This window comes from Haemorhous mexicanus, chromosome 3, assembly GCF_027477595.1.
Source record: "Haemorhous mexicanus isolate bHaeMex1 chromosome 3, bHaeMex1.pri, whole genome shotgun sequence".
NCBI classification, from domain to species: domain Eukaryota; kingdom Metazoa; phylum Chordata; class Aves; order Passeriformes; family Fringillidae; genus Haemorhous; species Haemorhous mexicanus.
The window spans coordinates 43,517,603-43,534,643 of record NC_082343.1 but is presented as its reverse complement, the minus strand read 5'-3'; the positions used below and the strand labels follow the sequence as shown (position 1 = coordinate 43,534,643).

Here is a 17,041-nt window from a genome sequence, read left to right as displayed (position 1 = left end):
GCTCAAGATCAACAATCATAACACATTAAACCACATGATCCAGATACAAAAGATATTCAAAGCTGATAAAAATAGTTTTAACTATGCCTGTATTACAAGACATCAATTAACCTGAAAAATAGCAGAAGATCTGCTACCCAAACTTGGCACTCATAAGAGAAGCACGCAGTTCACCAGTAAAATAGATATAACTGTAGCTGAAATGAAACCGAGCCACATCTCACTCACTGAAACACAGAACTGATATGGTTGGAAGAGACCTATGGAGACCATCCAGTCCAACCCTCCTGCAGGGTCACCTCGAGCAGGTGACACAAGAACACATCCAGGTGGGTTTTGAATGTCTCCAGATAGGGAAAATCCGCAAGCTCCTTGGGCAGCCTGTTCCAAGTGCTCTGACACCCTCATATAAAGTGGTTCTTCCCCAAGCTGAACTGGAACTTGTTGTATTTTAGTTTGTGGTCACTGCTCCTCATCCCGTCTCTGGGCATCACTAAAAAGTCTGGCACCATACTCTTGACACCTTCATGAGATTCCCTCTCAGTCTTCTTTCGTTTAGACTCAACAGGCCCAGCTCCCACAGTCTCTCTTCGTAAAGGACGTTCCAAACCCCTGGAGCCGCTCCAGCAGCTCCCAGTACTGAGAAACCCAGTAACATAAGCCCGGAGTACAGGCATATCCCCATACTACTGAGTGCAGGAATTAAAAAGCAGGCGGAGTCCAGCTGCTGGGCTCGGGAGGTAAATGGGCAGCAGGGATCCTGCCGTGTGGTACCTAAGGCTTGCCCGCCCAGGGGTGAGAGGTTTTCCTCGGCTCGCTGCCACAGCCTCCGTGGCTCCGCGCCACACACCGGCGCGGCGCGCTGGGCGCTGCCGCTCACCCGCCTCGCTCTGAGTCAGCCGAGGGCAGCGGCGGCACAGCCGAGAGGCCGCCGGCACCCCGCACCGCCCTGGGCCCCCACCAGCACCGCCGCCCCCGCCCGCCGCTCCAGCGGCCTCGGCACTGCTGCCCCGGGCTGCGGGCGGTCACCGCGGCGACGCCCCTGACTCACCGCACTCGGCCGAGTACTGCTCCGCCCACTCCCCCGCCGGGCCGTGGCGCTGCCGGTGCCGCTCCTGCTGGAACAGGGACAGCGCCGGGTAGCGCTCGGTGAGGGCGAGCGCGGGCCGGGCCAGCAGGGCCAGCAGGGCCAGCGGCACCCACGGACCCCGCGCCAGCCCGCCGGCAGGTGCCATCTTCACGGCGCGCATGTGCGCCGCCTCGCCCGGGAAAGCGGGGTGTCCCCGCCGCCCCTCCCACGGGGCCGCCGTCGCACTGCCCCCTGGGACATGAAGTTCTCCGCCGGCGCAGTCGGGCGTGCGGCAGCGGCAGGAAAACCACAGCTCCCGGGATGCAGCGCGGCGCGGTCTGGCTCGAACGCGGAAACGGGGAGGCGGTGTGGAAGCGCTGAAAGGGCTGGGCGTGCTCCCGCACGCCATGGCGGCGCTCGGCGCCTACCGCTGTATCGAGTGCAACGAGGAGGCGACGGAGCTGTACCGGGACTACCAGCGCGGGGTGCTCCGTATCTCCATCTGCGTGAGTAACGACGCGGCGAGCAGTGAGTGGGAGGCCAGGAATGCATGTGGGAAGCTCTGACGTCAGCAGGCGGCGGCACGTGGTAGTGGGCCCGGTGGCACGCGGGCGGCTGAGCCCCCTGGAGCGCCCCCTGCCGCTGGGATGGAGCCATGCCCGCGCGTTGTGGCCTCTCCCTGAATCCTGGTGCTTTGTGAGGAAACGCTGAGAGAGTTGGGCCTGTTTAGCCTCCAGGAAAGACGGCTGAGAGGGGGACTCATCAATGTGTATAAATATCTAAAGGGAGGGTGTCATGAGGATGGAGCCAGGCTCTTCTCAATGGTGCCAAGCAATGGGCAGATACTAATGCACAGGAAGTACTGCCTGCATATGAGGAAGAAACTCTTCACTGTGCAGGTGACTGGGCACTAGAGTAAATTGTCCTGAGAAGCTGTGGAGTCTCCCTCACTGGAGGTGTTCAAGAACCATCTGGATGCAATCCTGTGTCAGGTGCTCTAGGATGACTTTGCCTGAGCAGGGAGGTGGGACCAGATGACCCCGTGTGGTCCTTTTCAGCCTCACCCATTCTGCAATTCTGCAGGTTTTCTGTCTGCTCTGCTTCCCAATGTCATTTCCTCCCGTTCCTTGAGTGCACCTGTGTGCTGGAGCTGTCCTGACTGGCCTGTGTGCTTCTGTGCAGGGCACTGCAGTGCCTCTGCTGCTCTGCGTGCTCGGCCTGGCTCTTGCTGGAGGGCAGATCTGAGCGTGGCTCCGTGGTTGAACACAGCTCCCCTGCCACTGGACCTGAATGTCAGGGTCTGAGTGATGATTATTTAAAGGGATGTGGGGGTCCTGGTCAGTGGTAAGTTGAACATGAGCCAGCAGTGCCCTGGCAGCCAGGAGGGCCAACCCTGGCCTGGGGGACATCAGGCACAGCATCACCAGCCAGGCAAGGGAGGGGATTGTCCTGCTCTGCTCTGCACTGGGCCGGCCTCACCTCCAGTGCTGGGGGCAGGTTTGGGCAAAGCAGAGTAAGAAAGATGTAAAGCTATTGCAGAGCATCTAAAGGAGGACTACAAAGCTGATGATGAAGGATGTAGAGGGGAAGCCATGTGCGGGGCAGCTGAGGTCGCTTGGCTTATCCAGCCTGGAGAAGAGGAGGCTGAGGGGAGACCTCATTGAAATCTACAGCTTCCTCTTGCTCGTTTATCTGGTGCTGATAAGCACATCTAAAGCAACCTGGGAGCCAGTAGATGGCACTCATTCCCCTCGGCGTTTAACCATTTGAGGACCAAAGTACTTGGTCTGTTGGAGCTGTGGCATGCCATGTAGAATCAAAGACTTAAGTCCCAGTTGCTGTATTCATCACAAATGCTAAACTCATATAAAAAGAGTAAAGAGCTGAGTAAAAGAGCAAAGCAATCTGGAATTATGTCCAACTTTTCTATGCAGCCCCAGATCTGTACCATTTTTCACTGACTCGTACCAGTCTGTTTGCTCTGGCTTGTTGTGAGTCATCATGGTTCAGTTTCAGTTCTAGTTGCTCTTTCGCGGCACATGTCATATTATCACAAAGCTTTCCCTCAATTTCTGGCCACCCAGGCAGTGCTGAGAGCAGGAGGCATGTTAGCTCATGGCACATAAAGTGGAGATGAGAATGTTGAAAGATTGCCAAGATCAAAAGATTCTTTCAGTTGAACTGATGTGACTTTGGGTTTATCTGCATGCGGCAGAAAAGCCCTACTGTTATCTCCAGCTACCAAGGCCCTATGGTTTCCAATAGAGCAATGCCTGGTTTACTTTTTTCTTTTTAATCTACAAGGATAGTTTTGTCACTGTACCAGCTCTCTGCAAGCATTCTGTTCCATGCAGGCAAGGCTGTGCTCTGGACAGAGACCTGGAAAGTTGTTCATCATCATGCTGCTGACAATAAAAAATAGTCAAGTACTGATTGTCCTTTGATACCCTTCACAGACTTTCATGAGTAGTGATATGAGTGTGTCGGTGTTATGAATCTTCTTGATGATCAAACCTGAAAATAATGATAGCTTAGAAGTCTTCACTTAAAAATATATGAAGACCCCACTTATCAGTGTGAAACATCATTTATATATAAAACTCAGAGCGTAGGCCTCTAAAAACTTAAGGAAAGCTGAAGGTATTTAAGAAAAATTGAAGGTCTGAGGTGAGATTAGAAGGTGTGATCACTCAGTCTGAGAAGATTTTTCATCTGTCTTCATGGAGTGAAAGCTTTGAGTACTGCTGCTCCACTGTAGCATTAAGAGAGAAGTGAAAAATTCATAGAAGGTTTGTCTGTTGATACTCAAAGTGAGGCCAGTGGGCATCATCTAGATAATTTTTTTTGTTAAAAGCGCTTGTGTTTCATTCCCGTTTTCAAGCAGTACCTGGAAAAACTGACACCTTAAGGAAAAAAAAAAACAGACAACAACCCAACATTTGTTCCATATAGTAAGTAAAAGAGAGGGCCCCTGAAAATTGGGAATAAACAGAACATTGTCAAGATCATCAGTGTTTCATACTGACCTACAGACTTCCCCCAATACTAGTTTAAAGTCATCCTTGATGCATTAAGAAATCTGCATCTCAAGGGTCTTTGCCATTGTCAGGACAACCCTGTCATTCAGCCCTTTTTGGAACATTATCTCAAGGTTGAAGAATATAAGTTCTCCCAGCAGCAACTTCTATCTAGCCCTACATTTATTTTAGGATGTGTTTAACCTGATCTGGATGTGATTTTGAGGTGGAAGATTTAAATTTGAATGCCTAAGCAAAATACCATGATTTTGTATTCTGCTATTAATTTGTTGAAGAGAAGAATGAATTTTTTCCAGAGGCAAATACTAAAATCTTCCATTAAGGAACATATGTTTCCAGCCCACAATATTAGAGTACAATTTTGGAAATTCAGCCTAATGTTGCTTTAGTTTAGTTACTGCTCTTAATATAATTGAAAGTTTCTTTGAACTTCGTATTGTAATTTTAATGTGGGCAAGCATTAAAGACCTCACAAGTATTATTATCCACTCTGGGAATAAATTTGTAATAGATGCTGAAGGAACTAAAGAAACTTTCTTCTATAGACATAGAAGTCCACACAGTACACTTGGGTTGGAAAGGTCTTTTCTTAGTAACTCTGCAAGGTGGCTGACTGCCACAAATTCTTCAAGTTCTGTAGCTTCTTTTAAAATCTGTTTTGTTTAATTAAGACCATTTTCAGCTGAAGCCTAGCCCAGACCTCTGGCATTGCACATTTAGTGGATGAACCATTTTCTCATCCTGCATGTACTTTGCTGTGGAAGTAGCATTACAAGAGACAGATGGACCTCTTCAATATGGTTTTTGTTCAGTGTGATAACAGAAGTGACAGGGGAGGGTGTGGAATCTGTGGGCATGTTAGGATTGCCTCCAGTGGAGGTGAGGTTTGGCACTCACTTTGCATCTCCTGGGTCTGGGTTTAGTCCTAATCTGTGAATTACTGATGTGTTCCCTATTCCCAGCCAGAAGCTATGGTGGAAGTAAGCCTAGCTGGCTCCTTCTAGAGAAGGTTATTGGTAATTATATTGAGACCCTTAAAATTTAATTGATCTCTAAATAATAGAGCAAATCTTCACTGAATGTATTACAAACCAACCATTAAGAACAAGGAAAAAATACTGTTCAAATAACACTGCTACTACAGTAATAATTCTGGGGCATGGGGTGGGAGCACATTTGGCTAACCTAAAATAAACTCTATGAAGTGCAATGGATACAGAAAGAAATCAGCATATTTCACTTATTCAGAAATAGAAGGAAAGGCATGCAAACATTTTTAAAATTTGGTTTTCAATTCATATATGTTGTTGTGTTTAAAAATAAAATGTTAAAAATGTTCCAGACCATAACAAAGGAAAATAAATTACTTATTGCAATATATAGAGCACAGTCAGGATCCCCCTTGTGTTTTGTAATAAGAAAGCCAAATTGCCTGAGCAGTGCACACTTCATTTAGCTTTTCTGCAATTAAAAAATAATTGAAAAGCTCTTTTTTTTTTTTTTTTTTTTTTTTTTTTTTTTTTTTTTTTTTGCAGCAAGGCAGAGAGACCTTTCTTTGAATACAAAGCATTTATGTGGTATGGTAAAGAATCTGTCAAGAGTACAAAGATCATCCTGGAAAATAACATATGCTAATTTTACATAACTCTATTTACAGACCAACTCACCACTGGAAAAACAATATTTTTAATTTGTTTTCTGAAAGGGAATGCACCCGAAACTGGGCTGTTTTGTTTTTCAGTCTACTGTGACACTTGGCTTCGTCCCTAATAAAGAATCCATTCCTGAAAGCAGCACAGCTAATGTGTTTTATTATTTAAGGGTGCAATTGGGATTAAGGGCACTCTCACAAGAGTCTTTAATTTGCCTGTGAACCTATGCAAATGGACCCCGTTCATGTGGAAGCTATGTAAATGCTGTTACAATTTGCTGTATGTGTAGTCCAGCAAAAAATTGTAGCTTAATTTTGCCAAACTCCAAACCCTGGAGAAAGGAATACTCTAATAAGACTCTTTCATTGATATTTCTAATGCCCAGAGATTTGCAAATGTATTCATGGTGTGTTTTTTTCATGGTAGTTTTAGATCAGGATGAAGCTTTGTTCTTTGTCATGTTTTACATGACAGAAAGTAAAAATATAAAAGTGTATATTTTTACTTTCTGTCATGTCCTATGGCTTCCTCTTAAAGAATTCTTTTACATTCCACAACCCCATCCCAAAATATTTTTGTTTAAAAATAAGTAATATTTTAAAATTAAAGAGATGAATCCAAAAAAGTCATGTTCATATCCTTTAGAAACTTTATCCTTCAGAGACAGAAGGTAATTTCTCAAATATTTGTATACTGTATTGTATTGGGCACACATTTGTGAACACTGTTTCCAAGCTGAGTATCTTTGATGAACAAAGCAAGAGTTATGTCGTTTGAGTAGTGATTTTGAAAAGCTGATAAACATGAAGTTTGAATTAACATATCAGTACTTTTCTTTTTTTTTTTGGTCATATTTAATACAACTGAGACTTTAAAATTTATGTTACTTTCCTTAAATGTTTTGGATTGCTTTGATCAAAAAGAATCTCATATACTACACTATGAAGAAGATGGTTGTATTTGCTTTTGAAGTTTTGTTTTTTCTTTAATTTGCCTTTGCTAATTGGTTTTAAAATTTTTTAAGATAACTAAGCAAACTTCTAAGTTATGAAAACGGAAGATTTTTTTTAAACAACAAACAAGCATAGTCAAATCTTCCTAAATATTTGATTAGTCAAACAGTTCTTAAAGTAATAGCCATTTAAATTTGCTAGAATATTGATATCCTTTTAACATCCTTTTTTAGGGGAGCACAGTATCTCTGGACTTTTGTATGTCAGTATCAAATACTCATAATGTTCCTTAAATTCACTAAATCAGAAGATGTGTAAATAGAATTTATAGTGTGAAGCTTGACTTTTCTTCTGGCACGTAATCTGAAAATACCTTTTAATCAAAGTAGTGTCTGTTTTTTTAAGAAAAAATACCAGTTACTTGTTTCTGATGCCAATTACATATTTACAGCAGAAATTGGAAAATGGCTAAAAGCATAGAGAAATCCAGTTACCTCTTGTTACTGCTTTTGTGATAACTGAGGCACGTCTTTGATAAAGTCCAAAGAGGATGAAAAAGCTCAGGAATGTTAAAGGTGTGCCTTCTTTACTCATGCTGCCCAGGCCACTGACTACAGCTGTGCAGAACAGCAGTGGGGAACGAGACGTGTGCGCCAGGATTGGAGTTAAACTGCCTGACTAGAATCTTAAAAGTAAGTGTGCAAGCAGTTCTCCATAGCTGAGCTGCTCATACCAATCTTCTCTCAAAGTGTTAGTGATTATCAGTGTCCCCAAAGTTACATCCCTTTAACTAGCTGAGACTATCTAGAGAAACATATGTGTATTAAACAGCACCAGTCCTTGCTTGCACTGATTTTGCTGAAGTCAGGCTTTACTCACAGGTTTCTTTCCTAGGCATTTGAGGTTCGTGTCAGATGTTTTAGTTGTGTAGCTGGAAAAAATAATGAAATAGCCAGGTATGGAAAAAATTCTTCCTAGAGGGCATATTAGTTCTGTAGTGGACTAATGGTACAGCAGCCATCATCCAATTAGTCTGTAGCAGTGCACACACAAGTCTTTTGCAGCAAAGGTGGTTTGTAGGTCTCACAAATCCCTGGGGGATGCTGGCTGGGTAAGCACAGAGGACTTCCTTCTTGCAACAGAGACTCAGATAGAAATAAAGTATCTTAGGAATATAAAATATATGAAGAATTGGGCTCTCATCTAGCTCTAGAAGACAGAAATACTAAATTTAACATAATTTTCACAGCTGCAGAGAAGGTTTGGTATTTGGCTGCCAGAAGCTGTGGGGCAGAAGACACCACTATTTGTGTATTCATTTGTAGCAGTCTCCATATATATCGGCAGTAAATTTCTGAATTGATGGTTTTGCCTGGATGGTTGGTTTGATAAATTTTCATTGTCTAATATTCACGTCAGATGTCAGTCAAAATTTTTCAGTATCTCTTAACTGCAAATTTTTTGATCAGTGTTTGATTGGGATCTTCCACTTGAAAATACCATTCTTTTCTCAGAAAGATTTTTGGTCCTGGTCAGAAAATGTTCTGTTGTAGGAGAATTTGAGCATAATGAAACTGGGTATATGTAGGATACCCTTCATCTAACCTTTATGACACCCATTGTGTTAAATAATCTTACTTTGAATGGACTTGTCCAGTGCTTGTGTGAATAAACCTATTTAAAAAATTGCACTTATCCGATGCTAAATCAACCCAGAGATTTGACGTATGCAAATTACCACCTATAAGAATATCTGTTTATGATTTCCCAGTAGAAAGAAATGAAGCAAGACACTGCCTCTAATTAAAGTAGCAATTTCTTTTTCACTCTGTTAAATCTTATAACTGTGGTCTTGTGTTATGTCCTTTTTCCATTTAATTCACTTTAATTTTAGACTTATCAAACTCTTGGTTAGTTGAGGGAGTTTTTTAATTCATTACCTCTAACTTGTGTACTGTCATACACAGTGTTTTCTTATTGAAATGAGTTGAGTTTTTCCTTAAGCTGGACCAAGAAACATTGATTAGAGGTTGCAGCATTCCCTAGACCCTCTATTCAGTTTATGCATTTGTTCGGATGCTTTTCCTGACATTGATGTTGGACTTCTGAGTCAATTTGCAGATGAAATTCTGCATTCTCAGATTCTACAAAAATAATTCTGTTAAATAGCAAGGCAGTGTTAACTTTGGACACTGTCCTCGTTTTGGCTGGTTTAATTTTATGCCTAGTAGCTGGTAGAGTGCTGTGTTTTGGATTCAGAAGGAGAATAATGTTGATAGCACACTGATGTTTTAGTTGTTGCTATTAGTGCTCGCCCCAAGTCAAGGACTTTTCAGTTTCCCATGCTCAGCCAGCCAGCAGGTGCACAAGGAGCTGGGAGGAAGCACAGCCAGGACAGCTGACCCAAACTGGCCAGAGGGATACTTCATACCCCTTAGAGTGTTGTGCCTGGTAAATGAACAGGGGGGAGTCGGCCAGGAGGGGCTGATCATTGCTCAGGGATGGAATGGGCATTGGTCAGTGGTTGGTGAGAAATCGTGTTGTGCAGCTCTTGTTTCTCCTGGGCTTTATCTCTCTCTTGTTATCTTCCATTTCATTACTATTATTATTATATTTTGCTTTATTTCAATTATGAAACTATTCTTTTAACCACCCATGGGTTTTACCTTCTTCTGAGTCTCCTCCTCGTTCTGTTGCAGGGTGAGTGAGCAGCAGTGTGGTACTTAGCTGGTCTTAGTATGACAGAAAAATGAAAATTAAAAAACCTGTCTGTTCTGTCCTGGGAGTTTGTCTGTAGGTATGTGTTGTCTGATGTTGCATTTTTGACTGTCCTGGCATTTCAGAAAGTGGTGTACCAACAATTCTCTTCTGGCAGTGCACCACCATGCACTCATTAAAATGAAAATAAAGATAATTTCTCTGACTGTTGTGTTCTCAGTGTGGCAGCTAATGTGAAGGCCTGGGGGACCAAGATTAGCTGAGGACAGCTTGGAGGAAACAAGTAGCCAGACTGGAGGATTGGTAGCAGGAGAAAGCTGGCCTGCAGGAGAGCACCCTGCTGCAACTGCACTTGTTTGGGCTGAGGTGGTGGCTGCTGCTCCTCTGCTCTCTGCTAGAAGTTACTTCCCCCTTAGGTCTGCTAGATGAGCTTTTTGTAAGATTATTTAACCCTCCTGCTCACAGTATAACAGCCTTTTATTAGCCCTAACTCAAATCAAGGAGTGATCAGCCAGGGAGGGGATTGATGACTATCAGTTCCCAGTGGTCTGGGTGAAATAACCTCTCTAGCAGAGCCAGCAGATGTGTTGGAGAAGTTATGGTTTAGTGTCCTACCACTGTTTAGTGGCAACTGACTCTTTGGCTGTGGATCTGTGTGAAAACTACATTATCAGTATTCTGAATGTATTGGTGTTTGCTTAATGATGGAAAACTGGTTGAAACATCCAGACAATTTGACAGTATGGAAGAAAAATGCAACAGCAAAAAACATTTCCTCTCTCCTTGAAAGGAAGAAAAAAGGTAGGAGAGGAGGATAAAGCATCTCTGAAAATAAAGAAGTGATAGAAAAAATTAATTTTCTTTCTAAAAAATACCCAAAATAACACAAATAAAATGTGCAGTAGATGAGCCATGATCAGTTAACCTTTAGCATGATACTGGTGCATTTATTGAGTCTTAGGAAAGTAGTTTAGTTTTTTGCATCTGTGGAGCACAACATGATAACTAAGTCCATTCCTGCATATTTCGTTATCAATCTTAATCCAAACCCTGTAAAAATCAATAATAAATCTTTCTATTTTATAAGGGAACTCTGTGTGTCAAGTGTAGTGTCAAGGGAGAAGAAGCAATTTTTCTGGATAGATTAAAACTGTATTGAAAATGAAGATGACATTAGGGAAAAACTACCAATAATTGAATTGCTGATTTGTATTTATCCAGCTGTATTAAGATCAGAGGATAATTCTCTAAACTCTTCCTTTGCTTTTTTTTTTCCCCTAATTCTTCTTATTTTTTGATTTTCAGAAATCCTGCCAGAAACCTGTGGATAAATACATTGAGTATGATCCTGTTATCATCTTGATTAATGCTGTTTTATGCAAAGCACAAGCATACAGGCACATTCTTTTCAATACAAAGCTAAATGTAAGTTGCTATGTCCCTACCTTGTGGCTTTTTTCGTTAAAAATATATTTAGGTTTGGTAAGCCTGTTGTAATAGTTATAAAACTTTGAAGACTGTTCATCTCCTGCCCTTCCACAGATATATCATGAATAGAGCACATGGAATCTCAAACTCCCACTGTTACTAAGACAGCTGCTGTCTTCACAGAAGTGATGCTGCAGTACCAGCAAATACAAAGTCATATTACATGTTAAAGAGAAGGAACTGCAAAGAACTGTTCATGCAGTTTTCTACCTAACCTCTAACCTGCCTGTCATGTTAATTGATGCTAAAATGATGATGTGCTAAATTCCACTGTAAGAGAAAGACCTAATTGCAAATTAATTTTCAAATTGAATTTCTCTTGGAAACAATTATTTTTCAAATGAGCAATAGAAGTATAACATATCAAATTAGCAATCCTGTGCCAGTTAAACCTACCATACTAATTGCTCACAAGTTTCTCCCTGTGTAATTACCCATGCCCTCAAAGCCAGAGCAAAAGATGGTGGCTTTCACTTGAATTGTGGTTGATGCAGAATTACATCGTGGTTGAATTGTGGTTGATGCAGAATTACATACATGGCCAGTCTGGAGTGTAGAGGTGCAGGGTTTTAGTATTGCATATTTTTACTGTAAGGACTGATTTCCCAGGAGAGGGAAGCTAATCTAGAGCGAAATCTCTAAGCATAAGTATGTGCTCTGTTCATGTTGGTACCTCTTTGCCATTTCATTTTAAGCAGTGTAGATAAATACACTCGTTTCATCTTTCAAGCATAAATCTATCTAAATATTTTTAATTAATTTGGTGCTTCTGAAGACTGGTAACGATGTTTCCTGTGAGGCTTCTGCAAGGACTGTCTGTGAAAAGTTCATCTATTAAAATAAATTGAGTTGAATTTTAAACTGGCAAAGCCTATGCCTGTATGTGCAGTTGGCATAACTTTTTCCTCCAACAGAAAAAGTAGAATCCAGCACAAAAATTGTTATGGCTGTATAAAACCAGAAATCACCTCATATGTGCACTGGCTTATAGACTGTATAATGTGGAAACATGTTAACTGTTGGCCCTCACAACATAATTTTTGATGTCGCTTCAGAAGATATTTTAAGTAGCTTTTTTAGGTTATATTGCTTCCTTTATTTTTGGTGCCTCACTCTTAGATAAGGTAAGAAATATTTTGGTATAACTACACTACCAGTTTCTTCTAATGGAGATTGTCCCCGGGAAAAAGAGAAACAAGGCTACTTAAACCAGTTTGCTGAATGGAGCAGTTGCCCTTAAACAGAAATTTTAGATAGTATAATTCTGTGCTAGCAGTGGTACAATTTTGGTTTTTCATTCCTAGCTGAATAGCCTTCCCAATTTTAAATAATATGGATCAGGCCTTAACCACAGTTATATACCTTCTGCTGTACAGAACTGTTGATGCAGTTTTGTGCATCTTGTAATTTGACTATCATGTCAACAGATGTTAAAAGGATGATGTGCTAAACTAGTGGCTCAACAGAAGTAATTTTGCTTATATGTTTAAGAAAAATAATACTCCTACAGAGTTTCTGTAGAGGTGTTTTTTTAAATGCTGATTTCATACTAATGCTTTAATTTATGCTGATGTAATACTACTCCTTTTATTATTCTTTCATTTACCAGATTCACGGGAAGCTCTGCATATTTTGTTTGCTCTGTGAAGCTTATCTCAGGTGGTTGCAACTACAGGATTCAAGCCAAAATACAGATCCTGATGACTTAATCAGATATGCCAAAGAATGGGATTTTTATAGAATGTTTGGCATAGCTTCTTTAGGTAAGGTTGGTGATTTGTATTATATACTCCTTAAGCATTGAAGAACTTTAGGCCCATACTGCAAGAATTGATAGAGAATGGATGTGATATCCAACCCAGTATGGTTAAACAATTACACACATACTCTCTAATTTGCCTGCATTTAATGGAAATGCCTGTCCTGATTACAGTTCAGACTGATATGATCAGCATTAGATATGAAGAGACTGAAAAGTGGCAATATTCAGAAATATTTTCCTGATATCTCTTGACCTAGTTTGAAGACCAGTGCAGAGCTCAGCCTTTTTCCATGTTTCTGTTGACTTCAAGGTTTACTGTTCATTAAGGTGATACAACCTTACTAAAGTAAACAATTGGGAAAAGCTGTATCTGCTTGGGGTTGTTTTTTTAAAGAAATACAGTAAAATATAGACCAGTGTCATCCATGATAAAGAGTAAATACTTCTGTGCTCTAAGACTGCACTTGAAGGCAGGGGAGCGGTTTTGTTCTATGCTGGTTAAAACATTTTTTCCCATACTTTTTCAGATGATAGTGTTTAAGTCAAACTTGCACACTAAAACTAGTATTTTTCTTACACATTCAGAGCTTAATTTAAATCCTTTATTGTCTAGTGTTGTTTTAAGTAGGTTTTTATAATATGTCAGTCAAAATATTGAATATTGATGAGTCACTTCTGATTTTTCAGAAGTGACTCATCTATGACAATTATTGTGGGAGTTTCTTTGATATCTGCATTAATGCCAGCATATCACAGGAGTGGTGTCAGAAAAGGTCTGGTAGCTCAAAGGTATTTTCACCTTGATGTTCTTTCTCACGCTGGATGAAAAGGGTTCATTGCTGGTGACCTTTTGCAAAGAAGGATTGATTTTGTTTTACAGCCTAACAGACAGTTGAAAGAAACCCCTCTCTTGTTGCTAAAAAGTGAAAGTGAAGAGGTTCTTGTGCTTAACTTCCTGTGCTATATGGAGTCAGAAATCACAAATATGATAATCCTAGAGATAGAATCCTGTGATAGAATTATTCTGAATGTCATGATACTGATTGGTTTAAGGAATATTTGGCTATTAAAATGATCACAGGAGATAGAGAACAAAAATTTGTATTTGCCTGTGGCTTTTAAAAAGTGGCTCCATTGCATTTGGGACATGTCATTTTAATGAACATGTCATTCAGATCTGGACTTGATTTTTGGCACTTTGTTCTCTCTTTCCAATGCCTCTTATTTCCTTTCAGAACAAACTTCATTTTTCATTGGCATTTTTATTACCTTGTGGTGGATGACACCTGAGATGCTGAAAAGAAAGTCTGACTTCATCTTACTTCTCAAAGCACTGCTGTTGTCCACCTATGGAAAGCTCCTGCTAATTCCAGCTGTTATTTGGGAGCATGACTACACGCCTTTGTGCCTTGCATTTATAAAAGTGTTTGTCTTGATATCAAACTCTCAGGCAATTAGAGGTACATTTTTGCATTTTATATACTGCATTATGTGTATAGAATATGTGTGAGAGACTGCTGATGTTACAGAAGTCACTATTATTGTTATCTTTTTAATCTATATCAGATACATGACTGAAATAGCTCTAGTTTAAAACTGTGTTCCTTAAACTTTAATAGAAAGTGATTGAAACTAAAAAAAAAAATTTAAAAGGAAGAAAAAAAAGTACCTCTTATCTCACCATCATCTCTTTGTATGTATGGTATTATATCCACCAGATCCATCTGTTACAATTTGAGGCAACTCATGGATCATTGAAACAAAAAATAGATTTGAGTGTCTGAAAAATGAAAATTTCATATTAATTTTTTTCATGTCTTTGGAATGCAGACTTTTAACAAATTTGTGTGATTTTTAATACACACAAATTAATATGAATTCTCATAAAATCGATTTCTTTTGAGTGTCTTAAAAATGAAAATTTCATATTAATTTTTTTCATGTCTTTGGAATGCAGACTTTTAACAAATTTGTGTGATTTCTAATGCACACAAATTAATATGAATTCTCATATGATTTCTGTGATCTTCTTAAATGGTACACAATAATTTTGTTCTGGTTTTTTTTTGCAGTTACATTGAACTTGAACCGAATACTCCCTTGGTTTGCCATCTTCTTTGGATTAATTTTGGAAAATGGTGTGGTCTGCTTGTTCCAGAAAATGGGATGGGATGTTTGAAGTGTCAGCTCAGTGAAGAAATACCAACAACAAGATGATAATTTTCTAAGAATGATCTCTGCCAGCAGGCTCCAAAAGCACTGTTTTCATAGGGATAAAGAAGGTGATAGATAACAGCAAAGCATTAGAAGTTTGGCTATTTTCTGTGCTGAGCCATAAAACTTCAGCCTTAGGTTGTTTACTTTCCCATTAGAATTATGAATGTCTCACTATCCTAACAGTTTTATAAATCTGGCTGTATTGCTGTGGCTGTAAGAAGAAAGGTACACTAAAAAAACCCAGCCCTGCTACCAATCAGTGCATTTTGGCAGAGAGAGGGGGATGAATTGTTCCCTTAAGAGTAAGGGAGTCAGTGGAAAAATGTAAAAGCCAAAATTTATATTTCTGTAAAACCAGATTTTCAAAGAGAAAAGTGAACATTTGCAAATAGTTTATTAGAGAAAAGGCAAGTATTCCAGAGTGAAACTACAGTGGGAAAACCGAGCTGCATTCTCTGGAATGTTTATGTTAACAACCCAAAATAATAAAATATCTAGTTCTAGAGTAACCTCTAAGAATGATAGTTTTAAACTGGCTTGACATTTTAGGTGATCTCATAAATACTTGAAATTTTGTGTGATCTCATAAAAGCTGCTTTCTTCTGAAAGCTGAAGAGAGAGTGAAAGGACTGACTCCCAACATGCAGGGCTGTTCAGGATACTGCTTCTTCTGCATTTAAGTCACATCCCCCACACCCAGTCTTCATCTGGCTGCACATTTAGTGGAAGCAAAAATTGAAACATGAAGCCATTCAGCAATAGAGTAGTAGTTTAAAAATAATAAAACAAACAAAAATGTTTAGGCTTCAATTAATGAAGAAACATTTTTAGAAGTTCTGCACCTTCTTCCTCAGCAGGCAAAAGGAGAGCATGTGGCCCACAAAGGAACTGACAGAATCAGTTTCCACAAGACAGTAAAAAGGGCACAAACCCACTTTTGTGCAGACCAGTTTCCATTCATTCCATCCAATATTTAACTCTCCTGCTTGAGTTCTGGAAGGCTGTACTGTCCATTGGGATTACTTCCATTCTTTGTTTTCCTCAGATGCTGTCTCATGTCTGTGTTTTCCAGAGTGAATCAAAAAACATTTTGCAACATCTTCAAGTTAATTCCCAACAGGTTTAGAGCAAGTCTAGATTATGACCACAAAAGACATCAAACGTGTTTGTCTGATGGAACTGCCCATGCTATGCAAGTTACTTGATCAGAAAAGCAAATGGTTGCTAATTCTCTTTTATTAAATCAAAGGCTGACAGCACTTTTGTTGTTTGTGTTATACTTCACAACTTCCTGAGCATGTCAGAGAAAGCAAGAAACCCCAATTGCATTATATTTAAGTATGTAAGACTCTTAATTTGATTGGTAATTAATTAATTTCCCCTAAGTTGAGTCTGTTTTGTCCATGACAGTAATTGGTGACTAAACTCTCCCCATCCTTGTCTTAGCCCATGAGCCCTTCCTTTTGTTTTCTCTCCAGTGCCTGGCTGGGGAGTGACAGAGCAGCTTTGGAGAGCATCTGACATCCAGACTGGCACTGGCAGTGGCTTCAGTCTCGAGGCTGAGTGGAGCCCATTTCGGTGTAACTAATGCAGGTTATTATATGTAAACATGATGTTGTCAGCAGCAAAATTGTAAATACAATGTATATAAATTTTATTTGAGGACAGTCTTCTTAAATTAAACTTGATTTTGAATTTTTAAAAACTGATTTCAGGTATTTTCTGAGGTTTTTTCCAGAACACCTAGAATGGACACAAACACATTCTGAAAGAAGCAGTGTTTACCTATCTTGTCACATACACTGATAATGTATCAGTTATGCACTCTGTAATCCTGCCAGGAGCCACCACTGCCCTTACACAACTTTGAAGCAAGAGAAGACAATTAAAAGCTACAGAACTGTGGAACAAAAGCAGGTGTGGTCCAGGTTCTCAGTCTTCAGAGGCATCATTAGTAATGTAGGGCATTCAGATTGTTTGCTGTTAAAGTTACTCCTTTACCGAAACTAACATGACAAATACACTAATATTTCACAAATCTAGGGGGAGCTTAAGGACACCCACTGAGGGAGGCAGGGGCAGATGAGTGCATTTTTTATGCTTTTGAAAGCATATACTGCTTCAGAGAGAACCAAGACTATTTT

At 40.3% G+C, this 17,041-nt stretch overlaps 2 protein-coding genes across 5 annotated transcripts in view; one reads left to right on the top strand and one right to left on the bottom strand.

The window, feature by feature from the left end:
• TTC13 (tetratricopeptide repeat domain 13) overlaps positions 1 to 1,478 on the bottom strand; it is a 39,590-nt gene extending 38,112 nt beyond the window's left edge. For all 4 annotated transcript variants that reach the window (XM_059841559.1, XM_059841560.1, XM_059841561.1 and 1 more), the window contains exon 1: positions 1,052 to 1,478. In XM_059841559.1, coding sequence (XP_059697542.1) covers positions 1,052 to 1,478 — 427 coding nt within the window. The remainder of the gene's footprint in view (positions 1 to 1,051) is intronic.
• Positions 1,441 to 16,156, top strand: ARV1 (ARV1 homolog, fatty acid homeostasis modulator). Its single transcript, XM_059841563.1, has 5 exons — positions 1,441 to 1,575; positions 10,736 to 10,855; positions 12,528 to 12,681; positions 13,916 to 14,140; positions 14,753 to 16,156. Exons 1-5 carry the CDS (start codon positions 1,477 to 1,479, stop codon positions 14,857 to 14,859), a joined length of 705 nt encoding a protein of 234 aa, XP_059697546.1. The 5' UTR covers positions 1,441 to 1,476; the 3' UTR covers positions 14,860 to 16,156.
• The last annotated feature ends 885 nt before the right edge of the window (positions 16,157 to 17,041 follow it).

Excerpts from the sequence above, each read along its gene's own strand:
- ARV1 (XM_059841563.1), top strand. The coding sequence starts at position 1,477 with ATGGCGGCGCTCGGCGCCTACCGCTGTATCGAGTGCAACGAGGAGGCG. Across the intron at positions 1,576-10,735 it reads TGCTCCGTATCTCCATCTGC|AAATCCTGCCAGAAACCTGT; the intron begins GTGAGTAACGAC and ends TTTGATTTTCAG. Across the intron at positions 10,856-12,527 it reads TTTTCAATACAAAGCTAAAT|ATTCACGGGAAGCTCTGCAT; the intron begins GTAAGTTGCTAT and ends TTCATTTACCAG.